Source organism: Nelumbo lutea, chromosome 7 (genome assembly GCF_056320005.1).
Source record: "Nelumbo lutea isolate HS-2025 chromosome 7, American lotus-T2T, whole genome shotgun sequence".
Classification (NCBI taxonomy): Eukaryota; Viridiplantae; Streptophyta; class Magnoliopsida; order Proteales; family Nelumbonaceae; genus Nelumbo; species Nelumbo lutea.
Window position 1 is genome coordinate 14053991 of NC_142690.1, and position 19849 is coordinate 14073839.

A 19849-nucleotide genomic window follows, 5' to 3' on the forward strand; every position below is an offset into this window, starting at 1 on the left:
ATCCTACTATTATGCCCATCTTCCACGTGGAAATTGGGTGTTATTGCCTTATTATTGGACTCTAGAGTAGACACTTGCACACATGGACCCATGCATGGTCCTATCCTTGTAACAATTTATCCCTTTCCACAAACCCAATCACCCCCTCTTGGGTTAGACTTGGACAAAAACATGATGGAGAATAACCAGGCCATGCTCCACTATATGACAATGTCAACATTCTGCAAGACGACTTTGAGCTAGTGTTTGAGGGCAGCTGAATTGATGAACATTGATGCCTGCTTTGGCCTAGTATGAAGCAAAATATTTGAATTCAACTGCACCATCAAATAGCAAAATAAAATTTTGCAGTTTAATTGAATGGTTGGACCAATTGAGCCAGGAACCATTCAGGCAATTGGTTTCGTTGTTGGGTAAAAACTGTTGACTTGGTCAGTGATTCATTGACCTGAACGATCGAATCGTCAACCCGTTGACCCAGACAATAATTTTTTGGCCATTTTTATATTTTAATTATTTGAACTGGACGATTGGACTGCATGACCCAAGAACCGGTGGCCAAAACGGTTCTGTGTCCAGTCCAGTTTTAAAAACCTTGCATTCAATCATGGTTTTAAAGGAAATAAGGGTAGAAAGTGCTTCAGATTTGCGTGTCGTAATGGATAAATACAAGATGAACAACTAAGCTGATCAACAAACACCAAGTAATTGAATACAAGATGGACCCCAAACATCCATAGCCACAACTTGTAAAGGTTTCACTTCATTTGAAGAAGAAAGGTACGACCATTTGTGACTCTTGCCAACACCAACAGAACAAAAACCCAAACGTTTATTCGTGGACATTGGCTATTTATTAGTCCTAACAACATAAGAAAGGTGGCCAAGGCAATGATGACAAATGTCTATACTAGTATATGTTCACCAATATAAACTTGACAAAGTGCAGTGGAGGGTAGCTTATAGGGGCCATTTCTATTCTCCCTGCTGTGCAAAGTGTTTTCCCTGTCATACGATCAATCCTTCACAAAAAGTATGTTGGAATACAATAAACACGTTATTGCATTTGTAAATTTAGAAACAGAAATATAATTCAATTTGATAGTAAACATTTTTCAAGTGTAAAGATCTAGAGGCAGGTGGCATGTGAGTAGAAGCAATATGTTCGATTACCGAACTTACTCGGGTACTCCATTACCTATGTAGATTTGATCAGAACCATTTCACTGGAGTGAACTTGCAGATGACGGAGATCATTGGTAAGGTGATTTGTTGTTCCTGAGTCAGAAAACCAAGCATCAGAGTCCTTGTTAGTAGAGATGACCATGAAAGTGGTAGAAGAGGTTTTCTTCTGATTCTTTGTATGGTCAATAAGTGCAAGCAGCCACCTACAATACTCGGCTGAGTCGAAGGGTTTTTTAGCATATTTAGAATTCTTACGAGAATCAGAAGCCGGAGATTGAGACTGAGAGTGACTGAAAATTGTATTGAGAATGATTAGCCACAATTGCAGACATAACTGAATCTGTGATGGATGAGATCTATTGAGGGGCAGTTCATGGGTAAACAGCATCCCACTCAAGTCACCAAAGGAGAGTATCAGTTCGAGCCATAACAATGGTCGCAAAGGCATCAAGATCAATATCAAGATTCAAGACTGTTCAAAGTGTAGGAGATTAGTTGAGAGTTGGATGGTGGTTCTCCAATAGCCATTAACTCGTCAGCTAGTGTGTTTTGATTTGCTGAAGATAGTCAAGGAATACTACCGAGTTTGATGGTTTTGAAGGAGGTCAGTTGCCCGAGCTTGGTTGCGACAATAATAGTACAATTTTTTAGGGTTACCCGAGCTTCCCTTGTAGTCTCGCTCCAACATGTGCAAGGGAGGCAAGCATCGGCCTGGGTGCTGCTAGTGCTGGGTAACTTGAATAATTTGAATCTGCCCTTTAACAAGGGAGGCGAGGATCCACCAACAATTTTAATATTGCTGGTTAACTTCAGATTAAAGTATAAATCAATCAGCTCTGGGAGCCGCTGGGTCACTTCAATTCACATAATGATCCAGGAAATTTCTAGTGTTGGGTTCTTTGGCCTTTGGGCATCTGTTGAACAGTCGAAAACGAAAACTAGTGCATGTGCATAGCATTAACAGCATTAAGTTGCTCGGCGTTCGGATTCCATGGTGCCAAAAATAAATAAATAAAGAAAACCTCAGACTCCCCCTTATGCACAACGTAAACTCGGGATGAATAATGAAAGAGCATCAACATAGCTGAAAACTTGAATCCGCTGTACCTGTAAAACTCGTGGGCCGGAAAACTCGAACCTTAGCAGAGAAACCATGGTTCTAGTGTCCCAAAATATTCATGTCAAACGCAAAACCAAAACACAGAGCGCAAAACGCAATGTAGCAAAAACAAAAGCAAAAAGATGGCAGGATTTCAACAATTTATTTACTTTTCTCACACAATCATTTATTAGGTAACTTACCAACAGTTCAAAGCCGGAAACAGATTCAACTGAAACAAAAGAAAACCATTCGGAGTTCAATAACATTATTATCAATCTTATACAAGCCCTGGAATAGCATCTTAACCACTAGCAGTATCATACTAATTTAGATATTATTCTCTTTATATACTTCCCGTTCAGCGACCGTCCCATTTTATTTCATTATAACCTAAACTCCTTTCAGGAACCCTCAACCAACATGATGTGCTCCGGGAAGTTATCAAGTAAAGCTACACTCTCTCCAAGTATCTATCTTAACACATCATAACTGCCTATTGCTGCTGATGCTGCTGCTGACGGTGATGACTACAATGATTAATGACATTCCTTCAACGGCTACACCTTTCTCCAACAGATGAACTGTTCTCACAGTCTAGTTGTGGCAAATACTTCCATTCACTTCAACCAGCTCTATGAGACACCACCCCAAACCCATCGAAGATCTTGATAATCATTAAATCTCCAACCAATCCCAACCAGACAAGGCATTTACTTTTAGAAGTTTTCTCATCATTACACCCCTTCAGGATGTTTGCTCCTCTGGTCTGGAAATCTTGGCACAAGCTGCAAATGAACAACAAAAGGAAAGTTCATTAGACCAGAAGAAAACTTAAAGTGGCTCCAAATCTACTGATAGCATGCGAAATGCCACAGAACAAAAAATATGTATAAATCATTTATTTAAATCCTGAAATAATCAGTATCTTGATTATATTTTCTTTGATTATGTATCTATTTTAGGTGAAAATTTTGCTTTGTAATAACTGTAGCAAGATCTTTCCATTTCAAATTGGAACCAACGCAGACATAGAGAATACTTTTTTGAGAAATTGGCATAGAAATCAAGAAAAACTGCAGAAATTTGGATGGGGTATTCGAAGTCTTCTGATTTCTTGTCTTTTTTCTTGCCCATCAATCCACCATTTAAATCATCTATGTTGCTTTATAATGGGAATATCAGCCAACAGATGAATGAAAAAACAATAAAAAACAAGGGACAAAGCGAGAAATTTATTGCAAGTATCACAAATATGTGAGGAAACAACATAATGGGATTAAATAACAAATATGCATCTCTATAGTAGGGCTGTCAATGGACAGGATTATTGGATTGGATTGGACATCTGCCACTGAGTCCAGCAAATATAGATACAAAGACCTCTATTAGAAGTCAAAAGGAGAAAATGACAACAAGAGATAAAATTTATCCAAACTTATTTTTTAACTATAGACTACCAAGTACCAGTCCTACTACCAAACGCCAAAGACATGTTTCAGTAGAAATTGGATTCAACAAATATCCAATGGTCCAACAGATTGGATTGGATTATTTTCTTTTGGATTTGAACTGGACTGGAGTGTTTTCCAAATGGGTTGGGTTCATAATGGAATAATGGATCAGAACGGATTGAAGGGGCATCCAGTCTATTGACAGTCCTACTCTATACCAACCTATTGTACTTAAAGCACTTATCAGTCGTTGTATTGGCCAAGTGAATCAGGAAGTTGTTTCACTCCAACAACTTAAACCAAATTTCCCATTGAGTGCCCAAATGTAACAAAAACAAACAAACTTGATGCTACTAGTCATTAATATCTATTTCTAAAACAATAATTCATCCAATAAAGAAATGGGTTTCCACATTAACTACACAGCCAAGGATCAAGACAACTAGGGTTCTTGCACGTGGCCAGCCTTAGGAGGTAAATCTGCCAAGACATGGAAAAACCAACATTAACATGGCATTACCCACACATATCCAATGCAGATGGATGACCAGTAAGATTATATGATCTTTCCTCACATTAGGGCATATAGTTTTACACAAGATGGATCTAGCAAACTTGCATTTTTAGAAGATCTTTTAGAGATAGGACAAGTGAAACCAACAATTTGGGCTCATTGCATAATATTGATTTTACTGATCCAGTTTCTCTATAGCTTCACTAGATAGGTAAGACTTCCACACCCCCTCAAATGGATTCATTTTCCAAATACCAATGAAATTCAAGTCGGCAAATTATAGCTGTCAAGACATCACCTATCCACTTAGGTGATAAGGTGCTACATCAAGTTGCCTTGATAGAAACCTGGACATACATAAAGTTGTGGTGCTAAGGTAATACACTATCATTTGTCAGTCTGTGTACATATTCACAGTTATTCTGCATCAGCACCTCTTCCCAAACCCTTCAAATGTTCCAAATTTTTCTTATTTTTTTTTTTTTGAAAACTAAAAATAGTTTATTGACGACTTGGACCCAATGCAACAGCATATGTCCTCACTCCCTCATCTTTTTTTCCTAATAAATAAAAAGAAAATTTATTAAAAACTGCTGATCAAAAAAAAGAAAATTATTAAAAACTTAAAAAAGAAAAGAACCAAGGTGATGAGCCATCACCCCACAGAACAGACAAAACCAAAAACAAAAGAAAAAAAAAAATCCCAACCCTACAACCATCACTAAAAACTGACCAAGAATTCCCCAACAACCTTTTGCACCCCCTGAATGTTCTTTCATGACTAAAACCAAATTAAAACTCCCAAATTCTGATACAGACCACCCTTCACCCAGACCCTTCCAAATTACACCTCTTCAGACTCCTCTACCACCACCACCTTCTCTTAAGACTTTCCCTTTGTTATTTAGCCTCCAACTCATCAAAGGCTTTTCTTGCAAATTCCTCTCCTCCCAGGAAGAACAAACCCAAACTGGCCTGACTTGATTAAAAATAACCTCACCCCTTTCATCATATGATCCCCCAAAACCTTCTATATTGATATCTGGTTTCATCAGCCTCTCCTTGAAAATCACTGTTTGCATCACCTTCTGCTTATCCAACAACTTATTCTTCTTATCAGAACCCATCAATTGCCAGGATCCTTTTGGTCTCTTACTTTGGCTTTCACACTCTTCTGTAGATCCTCTCTTGATTCTGCAACTTCGTCCTTCCCCAACAACTCCATCTTTTGATTGTGAAATAACTTTGGTAAGACGTACTAGATGACCATTAGTCAGTCACCCCTTGATTTCTTCACCAACACCAGGTCTCCATCTCCTTTTTATTCATCTTATCAGTCTGTCAACCCAGGTCCTTCCCTAAAGTTCCCTCAATCATTTCAGGTCCAATCAGATTCTCTTAACAGGTCACTGTCATCCCCTTCTTTAAGAGTGGTGGTGCTTGCCACTGGCCCACAGCCATATCTTTCTTCTGAATGTTGCCCTCCAAACTCCCCTTTGAACTTGTGCCATCTGCTTTTCGAGCAACCTCTTCGACCACAGGATCCTCCTCCACCAAGAGCAGCTCTATATTTGCTGAGGCTTCTTCGCCTTTATTCCTTCCAAATTTCGCTTTAGTTTCTTCTTTAAATAAGGAAACCAAACCAGTGAAGATCTCTTATCTCCCCAGTTCCACTCCATTTCAAAAGATTCACTGAGCTCCCATGCTAGACCTAAACTCAAACCTCCCCCCCTCTAGCCCTTTCCTTCCAGCTCAAAGCCACTGTAGGTTCTCCTTCACATGGTTTCACCTTCATTCCTTCCACCATTCATTTAGTTTCTTCTTTTAAACAAGGGAACCAAACCATTGAAGATCTCTTATCTCCCTACTTCCCCTCTATTTTAAAAGATTCTCCGAGCTCCTATGCTAGACTCAATCTCCATCTTCAACCCTTTTCCCTTCCAGCTCAAAGCCACTGTAGGTTCTCCTTCACATAATTGCATTAAATTTTTCACATGGTGGTCTGGACGTGAAGCCACTGCAAGTATTGGCATTAAAGATGAGTTACTGAATTATTCATTCTTTATGTTCCATTTTTCCTTTATGTTCCTTGTCAGTTTAAAGTGCTTGGAACATTATTTTTTTTATAATTGTAGAGTGCTTGGAACATTTAACCTCAAAGGAAAAAAAAAAAAACGCATAAAATGAAAAAACTGTGAACTCAAAGAAATAAATCAGCCACTTTTCAAGTCATTGAGGTTGGAGATTTCCATCATTTGCAATGAGCATGGATTTCATGTATTCAGTTAGATTTAAATTTCACTCTGTTGTATTCTTCATGGACACTTTCTTTATCTTCTTCCTTTCTATCCAGCATACGATTTTCCTATTTTTTATCAATAACAGAGATTTCATTAAATTATTGAGGAGTGAAAGCATCCAATTTTCCTGTTTCTATCAATCTCCTTTTTTGCCTCTTTTAGCTTAAAGAAAAAACTCCACTACTTTGATCTCTCTCCATAAACTTTTATTATAACATTAATTTTCTGAGATTTTCTGTATTCTACAATAATGTATATAACATTATTTGTCTTTGAAGGCAATTATCCCCACGTTCAAAGACCAGATGAAAAGTTAGCCCTCAGGTCATCTTTCTTTTTCCAATTATCCACTGGCTTTTATTCGTGTACTTTGCATAATGATTTCTTAACTAATGAAGTTTTCTTGCAAGATATTTACTGATTTTCATGTGAAATTTATTGTTTAGGGAAAAACAATTGTTGTTTTGCTATTTCAAATAGGAACCTAGCAAGATCTTTTTTTGTCAAAATAGACAGCCTAGGAAACACGTGAGTGGGTGCCTAATATTTCCTCTCTGGTGGCCACAAGAAAAGAGAAAGGAGGCCAGCTATCCTAAGTATGATAAATTTGATAATCATTGTACAAATACCACCTTGCATGGTAAAAAGATATGCAATTTATAACTATAGGTGCAATTTAACTAGAAAAAAAATTATGAATTTAACTAGCAAAAAACATAATCTAATTTGAATATTTTTTTGGTCAAATTGGCAGGATGCACCACCCAAAAAAAAATTAGATACACTAATACTTGCACAAAATTATGGAAAAAACAACAGAAACAAAATAGAACAGAAAAGAGAACATGATAAAAGCAATTTAGGCAACTAAGAATGACAAACCTGATTCAGAGGCAAGTGCCTGCAACACTCCAAGACCATCAATGCTCCAACAGAAATTTAATAACACTTAAGGCTGCTGCAAAGGTCGAGGCCAAATTCAGTAGCACCAGGCCACAAGGCTTCACCAAAATAGATTCTTCAAAACCTCAAGAACAGAAAAATAACTAATTAGCCAAAACACTAGGAAGATAGTTGTGAATTGAGATTGTGATGGCATCTCAATCAAACTGGAAAAAAAAATAATCAACAGCATTTCCACAGCCCAGAAGCACAAGAAAACATTTTTATCATCAGAAATGGCAATCTTACCATCTATGCTCTGATAAGGATCTCACACGAATAAACGGCCTGTCCAGAGAGACTGTCCCTGATATTGCTCTGGAATTGGAGTGGCCTCCTCATTTCCCTGCTGAAGCAGCTGATGCTGCTGTCCCTGGTAGAGTTTTAAATGCTCCTGCCAGCTTTTCTGGTTTTCCACTGGAAGCTGCACACTTGGAACTTGTTTTCCAGGAAAAGGAAAGCTAGATGTACTGCTGCTGCTGCTACTTGTAACACTATAATGGGGATAAGCATGTGTCATATGACTGATGGAGTTTTGTGTTGTTTCTTTTGTTGATGATAAGTGATATCCATCTAACCAGCTGTAGTCATCAATTAATGGATTTCCAGTCTTCAAATCAGAACCAGATATGGGGTCATCCACCTGTTTAGGAGGAACAGTACTAAACCCAGGTGGAGGTCCAAGATGCCTAACAGGTCGGCTCACAGGACTTTTTCTCAAATTTGCATGAGACACTGATGGCGGCTTCACGGTAAAATTCTCAGCATTAGTTCCTGGCAACATAATTGAATCAAATTTAGATGGTATCTCAGTTCCTGGAGCCTTTGTCGAACCCAAAAACATATTGCCAGCAATGATGTTGGGCTGTGGAAGATGTGAAAGATCAGAAGGTGGCTGTGAAATATTAAAGCCTTCTTGTAATTCTGGTTTTCTAATCAGCCCATTCCCCACAAAGCTCAAATTTGCCAAGCCATTTGCAAGAGAATCTTGCTGATCCATAATCCACTTTGAAGCACTTGTACTAATTGGTTGAAGATGACTGGGAATGTTATTAGCAAAAGGGGCTGACAGTCTTGAACTTGAATCCAGAGAAATTGGCAGGGAAAGATTGTTGGTAGTGGCTGAGGTTGAACTGGCATAAGCTCCATAATCAGCATTGGTAGCATGTGGGACAGGACCCCAAGTATCATATGGCATCCACTTTGGAATCATCTGATCAACAGGTTTGTCAACCACTGTTGGTTTGAAAACAATTTCCTCATCCTCATCTTCACCTTCCATATAGAACTGTGCTTTTGATTGTATTGCCTCCAAATTCAAATTTTCTTCCACTGAATTTACTTGTTTCATACCATTAGGTTTGGCTGCTTCTGAACAAGTAAGGGTATTCTCAGCCAATTGAGGCTCAACACCAATAACAAATGTCTTCAGTTTCTGATCAAAATAAACTCCCTGCTGATCAATTCGAACTACATTTACAAGAGCCCTTCCTGCTGCTACAATCCTCTGGACACGAGACCTTTTGTCTTTGTTCCCACCATCACCAAAGGAATGCTTCCTTGAAAAATCCAGAATGAGTTGTGCAGGAATAAGTGGTAAGAATCCCCTTAACTCAAAGTCCTCTGGCAGGGCAATGCGATTTCCTGTTTCACCTTCATCATACCGGCTCATATTGAAAAAGCAACTCTCATCTTCATTATCATCAATAGGCACAGATCCACATAACATGAGCTTGTTCATAAAGGATATCCACTGGTTCCAGAAGAATGATCGTGCAGAAGCTTGCTTCTCCTCAACATCACTGCCAGCAGCAATGTCAGGACGGCAGGCCAACCACTCCACAAAAACAAGAATGCCTGGTAAAAGAAAACTTGATGATGGATCAAGCAACTGTATACATCTTTCAAGAATGTGACCCACAAACTCAAAAGCAGCAGTAAATGCATTCTGAAGTAGAACAGACCGCTGTAAGATTTCGGCATATGACTGGCCATCAACCTCCCTATTCACATTGTGAACTGTGAATATAAGAATGGCAATAATCCTAATGATAGTAAGCCCATTCTCAGCAGCATCTGAACCAAAGTTTAGCTCCTCTTCTTGCCCAGAAGAAAGCAGTTCACGCAAATCACTAGTAACCAAAGAGAAGACATCTCCAAAAGTTTCCAAGCTGAAAAAGGTCACCACAACGAAAAGGAGTTATTATTAAAACCATACCAATAGAACCTAATTAATATAGTTTTCAAGGTTTTAATACCTTGTGCGTGTAAAAAGAATGCCATTCAGTCGAACAAACCGAATACAGAATGCTTTAAAAATCTCAGGAATACTAGCTGATTGATCCTTCACAGCTCCAATTTTGGCATCTTTAGATGGAGACCTTGCTTCCCCCTTCCCTCTTCCTTTCCCAGAAACCCGCGCGGGGACTGTCTTGACACTAGACAATTTTGGTTCCCCAGGCAGCTGTGAGTAACTATGACGGTTCTGTGCAAAATAAAAAAAAAAAAAAAAAAGAAGTTAAAACAACTCTTGCTAACCCATAATTATTTGAGCAGAAACAAATATTGAACAATTTTCAATTGAAAGTTCTAAAATATCTAAGGGCCAGCATTCAAAGTTCATGGGAATACAACCCTTTACAAGACAACTGTGGGAAATAACAAATAACGAGCCTATCCACTAATAAAGCATTTCTTACATAAATCAGAGAAGTGGAAGAGAACAGAAAGACGATTGGGTTGAACTGGAAACATCATCTAAACAATTAATGAACGTAATCCAATGTCCCCAAATAGGATACAATATTCCACACTAAAGGTTCATAAGTACAGATTACTTGATCAGTGAGCGGGTCATAAGCAGGCCAATCAGTGTACGTAATCTCTAGTCATACACTGCCACCCAAGAACACACCAAAAATCAGTGTATGTGGATCAACTCCCCATCATCTATGATGAGGAGTTTCCAGTGGTCTCTCGTCATAGATTGCCACCCAATCAAACATATGCAGACATTAAGTGAAAGCCCCCCATCTACGATATGGAGTCCATAGGTTGCCACACCTCATAGACCAGCTCAGGACAACAACAATAATGTAAGCAGGGATAAGGTCACATATCCCATACTCTAGCCCCAGTCTAGAACCTGCTTACAGAACTTCATTTTCCTGTTCTACCTCTTAAAATCAACATAACATTGACCGCATAAGATGCATTTAAAAGTCAATTTAGCCACAGTGCTATGGTACTAGAACTGTCTAACCAACAGGTTAGATTTACAATACACACTAAGATAACTGTGACCAGACATTATATATTCCTCCACCAACAAACACAACAAGAAAGGGGTGGAAATATTCAGTGCATTCACCTACGCTGCTTGTTCTGGAATTGGAAAACCCTAGAAATAAAGACCACGCCTAATAAATGTAACCAATTGGTGTACAATCTCAAGATTCTTGTTTTTTTCCCTTTTGATCAGTAACTGTTAAAAAATTATTACTTCAGCTAGAAAATAAGATTCTAACATACTAGCAACAACTAAGTAATCATCTGCACTTTTTGCATGACTAGAATTAGACATTTAGGTCATCTAGACTAGCCAAACAACTATTCTTTTTTTATCTATAACAGAAGAAAATATACTTTTAAAAAGACAAGAAGAAAGAGAAAGAGAATGATCAAATAACATGGCCACACCTTTCTGGTCTCTACCACAAAAAGGCCCAAAGGATGTGAGAACGAAGACAACTACACCCAATACTAACCATAGTTGCCAAATGCCAATGCCTAGGCAACAAGGCACCCATAGAGGGTCGCCTCATCATCCAGCTAAATGCTATGAACTTTTTGTATATTATTTATTCCTTGAAATTATAATAATAAGATAAATATTATTAAACTAAATTATTCATTTTGTGGTTTATATACTAAATTTATTTTTATAATTTTCTTTTTGCTAGGGTTCAATACACATGTTGGTGTTTGCTGTCTTCAACCCTTAGAGAGTTCAGAACCTAAACCAATAAGCAAGGAATAACTTGAAGTTTTTTCTAATCAACCAATGAAGCCATAAAGATAATTGGGAATAAGTAATATCTGCAACAAATTTGTTAGCCAATTCTACAAGTGGCTGCAGTTGCAGAAGCCATCACACAAGGAGAAGCATTACCGAGAATCACATAGATTCAATCCATATATTTACTTATTTAGTGGTATTTATCATTTTAGCATCATAAAGTAGCGACAATTTGACATTAACATATCAAATATTAAATATCCAAAATCCTTTAGACCATCAAGTCTGAAAATGAAATTTTCTACCAAGAAAATGAAAGTGCAAGCATCTAACCAAGAAGTACAAGAAAAACATATTTATCACCAAACACAAGGACACTATTGCAATCTCTGATCCCTGCACACTACCTTCTCAAATGCAATGATCAAGTTGTCCCTTGCAGTTGAAAAAGGGCTATCCACTGCCAAGCTTCGAAAGTAGCGATAAATTGCCACCAAATCATCACCAGAATAAGAGGCCAATATTGCAAGCTGGGGAAAAGCAAATAATTAAAAGGTTTTGAAGACTAAGGGAGAACAGAGGAACAAGTAAATGAATAGGAAGCTAAATGCACAATAAAAACAAATAAAAGGAAAACCTGATGATGAGGATTGCCACTTGATGGCCACAGAGAGGCAGCTTGCAAGTAATAACTTGAAGCAGCTGCATAATCACGAGTTCTGGAATCACCCTCTCCATAATTTCCTTTGTAACGAGCAAGGTCACCCAAATATATTAGACAACGGTGACAGGACATCAAGCCTTTCTTCATCTCAGCACACTTCTTCCCATCTTTTGTCAGAACAATTTGATTCTCTGGATCCTCAGAGAAATAGCCAAGAGGCAATCCATACTTTGCCCTGATCTTCAGAATTAGATCATGATAAAATCCAGTTGCTTCTGAAAGAAAGGTCTTGAATTGAGAGCGGATTTTTGTAATCCGATCAGGGCGAGAAGGACCTTTCCCATTCTGGGACGCAGCTGTCAAGTATGCTCTCAGCTCCTCGATTCTCCTGTAATGCAACTGCCACAGAGCATACTCTATTTCATGCTGCTCAGAAAAAGCATGATCCTCAAGTATTATGGCCTCATAGTTCTCACGCATTTGTTGCCATGCATTGGGATCAGAAGGAATTCTTGCCTGCGCTGACTTACGACGTCTGTTTTCCAGCTCAATATTCTGTAAAGAGGAGAAGTGTCTTAACTTACCAAATTTAAATTCAAGAAAGCAAATAGACATATGCATAATAATCAGCAGTTGGATAATAATGTACAATCACTGTTATACATACTTTGTGACCAAAATTTGCTCAAGTTTTTATTTATATATTTGTGTTGGTCTTCACACCCTTACTGACACATATCATGAGGGAACATAAAATTTAAGCACAGCCAGAGATGTGCATGGAATTTGTACCAACTACCATATATACAGGATTCCCAGGTGTAACCTATTTTTATATAGAAGACAAAAGAACTTTTAACCAATGCAGTTGTCTGGACTCAAACCATTAAGCTTTGGCGTGTAGCCTTCAAATCTTATGGCAATGGAATATGCCAATAAATAATATTTAATTACATAGATGATTTAAACATGCACCCATTATGGCGATGCTTTTTTATACATATACATATGTACATATATAGCTAGAGAACATACTTGTGTTCTAAGCGAAGCAGAAAGAAAAATAATCAGAAAAAGAATTTAACTCATCAAAATAGCCAACAACCACTCTCAAAAAAACATTGAAAAAAGGTAAAGTAATATTCATTGAACTCAATACCATCCCTGTACAACAAATGGCTGTACGTAGGGGAGCTTATAAAAAAACTACCCCTGCAGAGCTAGTACCATCAACCACTATCTTTTCGAAAAAAGATTTCCATATACAATATATGTACTGTAACTCCTTCCGTTGAGTAACTTATGAATGACCAGCCATGAACATAGTCTTCCCATTATCCACCGAAAAACAGCTTTCACTTCAATTAAGCTTAACTATTAGAAAACAGATTCCACAGTAATTAAGCTCAATAAAATAGGTATTTAACAAAGCCAGTGAAAGGTCATTTACCAAAATCTGTTCTTTAGCAACAACATACTGCTAAAAACTAAAATAGTACCAGTTAATAGGCTGCAATTTCAAAAAGTGAACATAGCATTGCCAACACACAACTAAGGAACCAAAGTTTCAAAATTATTATATGTATAACTAATTTTGCAGCAAGAAGAAAATGCAAAATTGTTGGAGCTCTTTTTCTGAAGTGTAAACCACCTTAACAGGTGTTAACAAGGAGCTCTTTTTCAAGATCAAGCACTCATTAGGTGAAGCAAACCAGCCTGCTGATGTTTTGGATGCCTTTTGGGCTAAGAAACACAAAGGCTCAAATTGGTTTATATTCCTTGTAATTACCCCAAGAATGTTGCATCGCTTTGTTTTTCTTTTTTTTTTTGTTTTTTGTTTTTTAATAGAAAAACCACCTGAAGAATAAGAAATGTTAACAAAGAGCTTTCAAGATCAAGCACTCGTTAGGTGAAGCAAACCAGCCTGCTGATGTTTTGGTTGCATTTTGGGCTCAGAAACACAAACACACAAATTGGTTTATATTCCTCGTAATTACCCCAAGAATGTTGCATCGCTTTGTTTTTCTTTTTCTTTTTTTTTTTTGTTTTTTAATGGAAAAAACACCTTAAGAATAAGAAATGTTAACAAGGAGCTTCCTTTAAAAAAATCTAATCAATAAAATTTTCACGATCTTGAACTCAAATGAGAATCTTTTAGGGAAAGAATGGCAAATATATTCCGGTTAACTTTCCCAAAGATGTTGAACATTCTTTAAAGAAGGATACTTAGCAGCATGTGTAAACACAGTTGTAATTTTGAATGCAACTTCTTAAATTCTTAACTATCAAAAGAATCAGATTTATGGAAAAAAACAAAACTATCAAAATAATCAATGTAAGCATTGAGTTTTTGTCCACATCAATGATTTTGTACTCCCAACTTCTAGATGCAAATAACTTGGTTAATTATGTAAGAAAGAGCAAAAGAAAATCATGTTAACACAAAAAAAAAAAGTTTTTTCAAGAATTAAGTTAGAACACAAGTAACAATTAGAATAAAAAAGGTCCAATCTGTACAACCTAAAAATGAAAAAAGTGGCAAACCTTATTGTAAAGGCGTTGAACAAGCTCCCTTGATGAAGGAGCTCCCAAGTTATCCATCAGAACAGTCATCATCCATCAAATGCGTCTATTAAATACTTCAACTTCAAAGAACACAGCTCCAATATCAAAACACAGCATTAAATCTGCATAACAACTCAATATATCAGTAAGTTCAAGAATTTTAAAGAAAATGCCAAACATAGCATGAACCTGAACAAAAATCTAATACCCTTTTCATTTGTGATGAATAATGAAGCTCTTATCATGGATCAAAAAGAAAGAAAAGAGATCAAGCTTTGCAAAGACAGGAACAAATGCAAAGATGTTATTAATCAACAAAACTAGAAAACAAATAAGAAAAGCTTTCCTGATACCTTCCCTCTGCAGGCTATTTTCCAGATATCATGATCCATTTGAACAGAATTTTCACAGAATTACATACAAAAAAGAAATCAAAGTATGATATTCAGATAAAAACAAGAAAACTGAACAAACCAAGAAAGGAAAAATACACATTGAGTACTAAATATCAAACATCCTTGACAGAAAACAAGTACTATAAATGCTTGAAAGATACTGCAACACCTGATAATCAATATTTTAATAGTAAATCATACTATAATGCCAACTAGTAAATATCTCATTTCAATATTAGATGGTTGTGCATAAAGTAGATTTTAGATTCAATAGGCTAAATAAATTTAAAGAATTAGTAGTGTAAGAAAGACTAAAATTACAGTGCTCAGGTTTCAACATTTATCGCAACATGTGCAGCTCTCCTGTAGAGCCTTTTTTATCACTATCTCCCCTACAGGCTTTACTCTTTAGGAGACGATCTCAGCCCAGCCACTTATGCCATAAAGAAGATGAAAGAAGCAATTGGCACAAATGATATTATATATTGGTAAAGAGGATCCATAAAGCATAAGTTCTAGCCAAGTTTCTATACTGTTTTGGAGATCTTTCCAATATTAATATATGGTATTTCAACATCCTTGGGAGATTATACTGTTTTGGCTTCAAAAATAGGAAATACATTTTCCTTATAACCTACATATAGTTAGGCAACTTAAAGAACAATTTTTTTTATCAATAACTTAAAGAATAATTATGATTTGGGAGAAAACCTATGCTGCCAGAAAGACGTGATACTGAAAGGGCTTTGACCAAACAATCCCCCCTGCCCCATGAATTTTGATAAATACCACCAGACTGGTTATCACTTTTATCATACCAGTTCATTGGTTACAAACTTTTCTGGTATTATGTCTTTCCGAAACACATGATTTGGATCAAGAAATTTTTAGAACTACAAATCTACATTTTTTTCAGTCACTATGTGAGCATCATATGGAAGATGTTATTTCTTCTCGGTAAAAACTTAATTTCACATTTGGCTCTTCCAGGGATACATTTGATAACACTGATCCTCATTATCTTTCCTTTCTGAAGACCTTGCTGGGCATTCATTTTGGCAAGTTAGCCTGGCATAAGCAGGAACTTAGGTGTCACTGCTGGAGGAGGAGGATTCAAAAAATAACAATATAAAATTCAGTTTCTTTTTGTATTGTTCATTATGAAATATTCTTTTAGCAAGAAGAACACTATAAAAGTTCTTCCTGGTTCAAGTATATAATTCTTTACTCATGTGAAGATAGGAGAACAAATGATCCATACCCCCTCCATACATGCATCATTTGTTCATTTCTCCTTTTCTTTGACAATGACATATAATCCACTTTAATTTCCCATAAGGCCATCTTATTTCTCCTACATATTCTTTCCTACAACTAATGTTTAACCACTTTCTGATAAAACCATACAAGTGGTCATAAAGTACTCAGACAATCATAATATGCACAAAAATTCAAAATGATGCATTCTCTTTCATGTAATATAACTTCAAAATCCTTTAAGTTATTTGCCCCTTATAACAAAACTGCTGAAGTCATGAATAGAGAAAATTGAATAAAAGAAATTTTATCTTGTATAAAGTTTAATCATTCCCATGGGAGATGGTATGATTGAGAAAATTGAAAGCTTCAAAAAAAAAAACATATAAATTTGAATAAAAGGAAAAAGGAAAAGGGATGAATAAAATCTTGTGTGTTCAATAATTTGAAACAACCAGAAAAGACAACTAAGAAGCCTAACCAGTACAAGGAATCTTACGCAAAGGCACCACCATTTAAGTTTTGGCACCTAGACGAAGAATCGGGATTATAGCAAAAAAAATGCAATACCATACAGAACTCATTCCCCCAACCTCGAAAAAGCTTGACGGCACTAACAAGATCACAGTAGTGACAATGACGATGGAAACACAACTGCTCAACTATTGTAGCCTATGAACATTGAATTAATCAACTACACGAAGCTAAAAAAAAATACCCCAAAATGGTTGAATCATATAATCAACAATCAATGAACTACTTTTTGGCAATTGTTTTGAGAAAATCAAATATTACTAGATCAAGAAACAAAAGTAAGGCAACCAACCTAAAGTGCTGCAAAACCCAAATTACTTAATTAACAATTTAATGGCCTTCCCTTTTATGCAATCTATTCATCAATTTCCAAATATGAAGGTGTTTTTTCATGATTTGCAAACTAAAAACTGTAACAAATTTATGCTTCTCACTGATATCCACGAAAACATATAATTTAAAAATCACATAGCAAATCAAAAATGTATTTTTTGAAAAAAAAAATCATGCAAATAAAAAAACATAAATTTTAAATAAAAAATCAACAAATCCGATATTGGATTCATTTAATCTGTTAAACGGACATCGATTACGTTATTCCAACTTCATACAACATTTTGTTTAAAAAAAAAAATCACCTTTTGGAGCAGATCCGGGGAGATCTCATCCACAACAGACCAACTCGAGATACTCCGATTGATCGAATCCTCCTTTTCTGTTCCCCGAAGACCGAAATCTCCTATAAAGCCAGCCAGAGATTAGAGATTTGAGAGGAATCTAGGGTTTCTTAGGTTTTTGTCCATCGATAAATTCTTCCTGTTCCTGGTTTGGTGTTTGGTCCAGGCGGCCACGACCCACCACCCCCTCTTATCTATATTTTTCCACCTTTTTTTCTTCTTTTTCTTTTTTTGTACAATGTTAATAGGAATCGGTTCGAGTGGACCATGACAGGTCTACGCCGGAGATTCCCCGCCAGATGAGGGCGTTTCCATAATTTTATCCATGTAAATTTATCGATATACCCTTTTCGAAGATACGTGTCATCATCATAAGGGTAACGATCTCTGAGCCGCGAAAGAGTCGTCGTCTCGTTGATATCCAATGGTCCGTTTTCCTTCTGCTTTCCTTCTAGTGAATCTACGGTGTCAAATTTAGAGGCCCCACTTAATGTTCTAGATCGAGAACTGACACCTTCAATAAAACGGCCCACGAAAACAGTGGGGCCCAGCAAATGGGAGACTTTGGACCTATAAAAAGGGTCAGTGATCGGACGGTCCAGATTTGAAGACGGTACCACAATTCACAATTGTCGTGGTACGATTAGACCCAACTATCCCAACCACCAATGTTGGAACTGTTGGTGCAGACTCGACCCGAATACGGAAACCAATCGGGATGAGGTCTCCTGCCAATAGAACACGTTCTACTGTTGGAAGGGAGATTGGCTTCAGTGCAACACCTACGAGGGTACCGCCTCGCATTGATAATATCTCCTTATTCATATATTTTATTTTATGGATGTAAGGTTAGGAAAGGCTATTAGAACGGTGTGGGCAGAAGTTTGCCTTCATGAAAACAGGAAATATTTATTTTATTTCATGGGGGAAGATATTCCCAATACAAGACTAATACAAGACTATAAAGGGTGTTGGAACGCATGGGATCCCGATTCACCCCAAGGATTCTATGGGCGGAATTAAGTTTAGATTTATTATTTATTATTGTTATAAAAATGCATTATTTTAATCATTTTACTTAGTTTGATCGCATCATCACCACCATCACAAAGCATGTCCTCATCTATTTGTAGTTTAAGGTATTGTTTGGCTGATGTTGATCTGAAATGTGTCCTTACTATCTAAAATAATATTTCAAATAACCAACTTCTGAGTAATAAAGGTATACGACCATGACCTACAATTTCATTATTTTCTTTTTATTTTTTCAATACTAGTAGGGGCATCAGGGACCCGTGTGATGCACGGGAAAACCTGAAAGATGTAATAATTTTATTTTTTATTTAATGATTTATAAAAATAATTGTTGTTAATTGAATATAAACAAATATTTTTAATAAACTTAGTTGTATTAATACTTTATACTAATTTTAATATTTTTTAATCTTTTATTATTTTAAAATGAAATTTTGATTAACTTTAAATAAATAAAAATAATTATAAAAGCTATCATCCAAGTTGATGGTTCAACCACCCAGGTCAGCGGTTCATTAACCAAGTAACAATTTTTTGACAAAAAGTGTTTATAAGGTGAAACAAACAGTGTCTGGTTCCCATTTTTTTCGGTCTAACCATCTGGTTTGATCCAATTTTGAAAACACTATCTTCGTTAACCCAATATTCAATTTGATGATATGATCAAGAGAATATATTGAGTATCAACCACATGCTAAATTCCTAAAAGTACACTAAATTATCTTTAATATTAAAAAATATAATTTTATGAAAATTTTGGAAATTTTGTTGTACTTGTGTAATTTTGAAAATTTATTCAAAATTATTTAAATTTTTTATTAAATAATTTATTTTCTTTTTAAATTGTTTACTTAGATAATTATACTAATTTATCTTATAATTTCTAATATAAACTAACCAATAATTTTCTTTTTCAAAAATGTTATTATAAAAAAAATGTAGTTTTATGAAAATTTTATTACATTTGTGTAACTATGGGGATTTATTGATTTTTTTTAAATTGTTATCAAATATATATTTTTAGTTGGTAGTTTACTAACAAAATTACACTAATCTATCTTTTCTTTTTCAATATAAACTAATTAATAATTTCATTTTCTAACATTATAGTATCTTGTTCCCCCATTTGTATTTGGTTATTAATCATAATAATAACAATAATTAAAATTTTATACTTTTTGATAATTGTTAAGTATAAATCTAAATTATA

General features: G+C 36.0%; 1 protein-coding gene across 5 annotated transcripts; it reads right to left on the reverse strand.

Annotated features, from left to right (window-relative positions):
* Nucleotides 1–2428: 2428 nt before the first annotated feature.
* Nucleotides 2429–17814, reverse strand: SMG7 (Telomerase activating protein Est1). 5 transcript variants are annotated; one of them, XM_088955360.1, is made up of 9 exons: nt 17566–17807; nt 15095–15144; nt 14721–14863; nt 12150–12731; nt 11920–12042; nt 9753–9979; nt 7744–9665; nt 7435–7570; nt 2429–3072 (listed from the first exon to the last, which is right to left on the reverse strand). In XM_088955360.1, the coding sequence occupies exons 3-7, from the start codon at nt 14790–14792 to the stop codon at nt 7766–7768; spliced, it is 2904 nt and encodes a 967-aa protein (XP_088811486.1). In that variant the 5' UTR covers nt 14793–14863; nt 15095–15144; nt 17566–17807; the 3' UTR covers nt 2429–3072; nt 7435–7570; nt 7744–7765. The 5 variants fall into 5 exon arrangements, with proteins under 5 accessions (XP_088811486.1, XP_088811485.1, XP_088811484.1 ...); XM_088955359.1 differs by having other exon boundaries at nt 7435–7579; nt 15095–15108; nt 17566–17806; XM_088955358.1 differs by having other exon boundaries at nt 7435–7579; nt 17566–17806.
* Between the last annotated feature and the right edge of the window lie 2035 nt (nt 17815–19849).

Excerpts from the sequence above, each read along its gene's own strand:
- SMG7 (XM_088955361.1), bottom strand. The coding sequence starts at position 14,792 with ATGATGACTGTTCTGATGGATAACTTGGGAGCTCCTTCATCAAGGGAG. Across the intron at positions 9,980-11,919 it reads TGATCATTGCATTTGAGAAG|AACCGTCATAGTTACTCACA; the intron begins GTAGTGTGCAGG and ends TATTTTGCACAG. Across the intron at positions 9,666-9,752 it reads ATTCTTTTTACACGCACAAG|CTTGGAAACTTTTGGAGATG; the intron begins GTATTAAAACCT and ends GACCTTTTTCAG.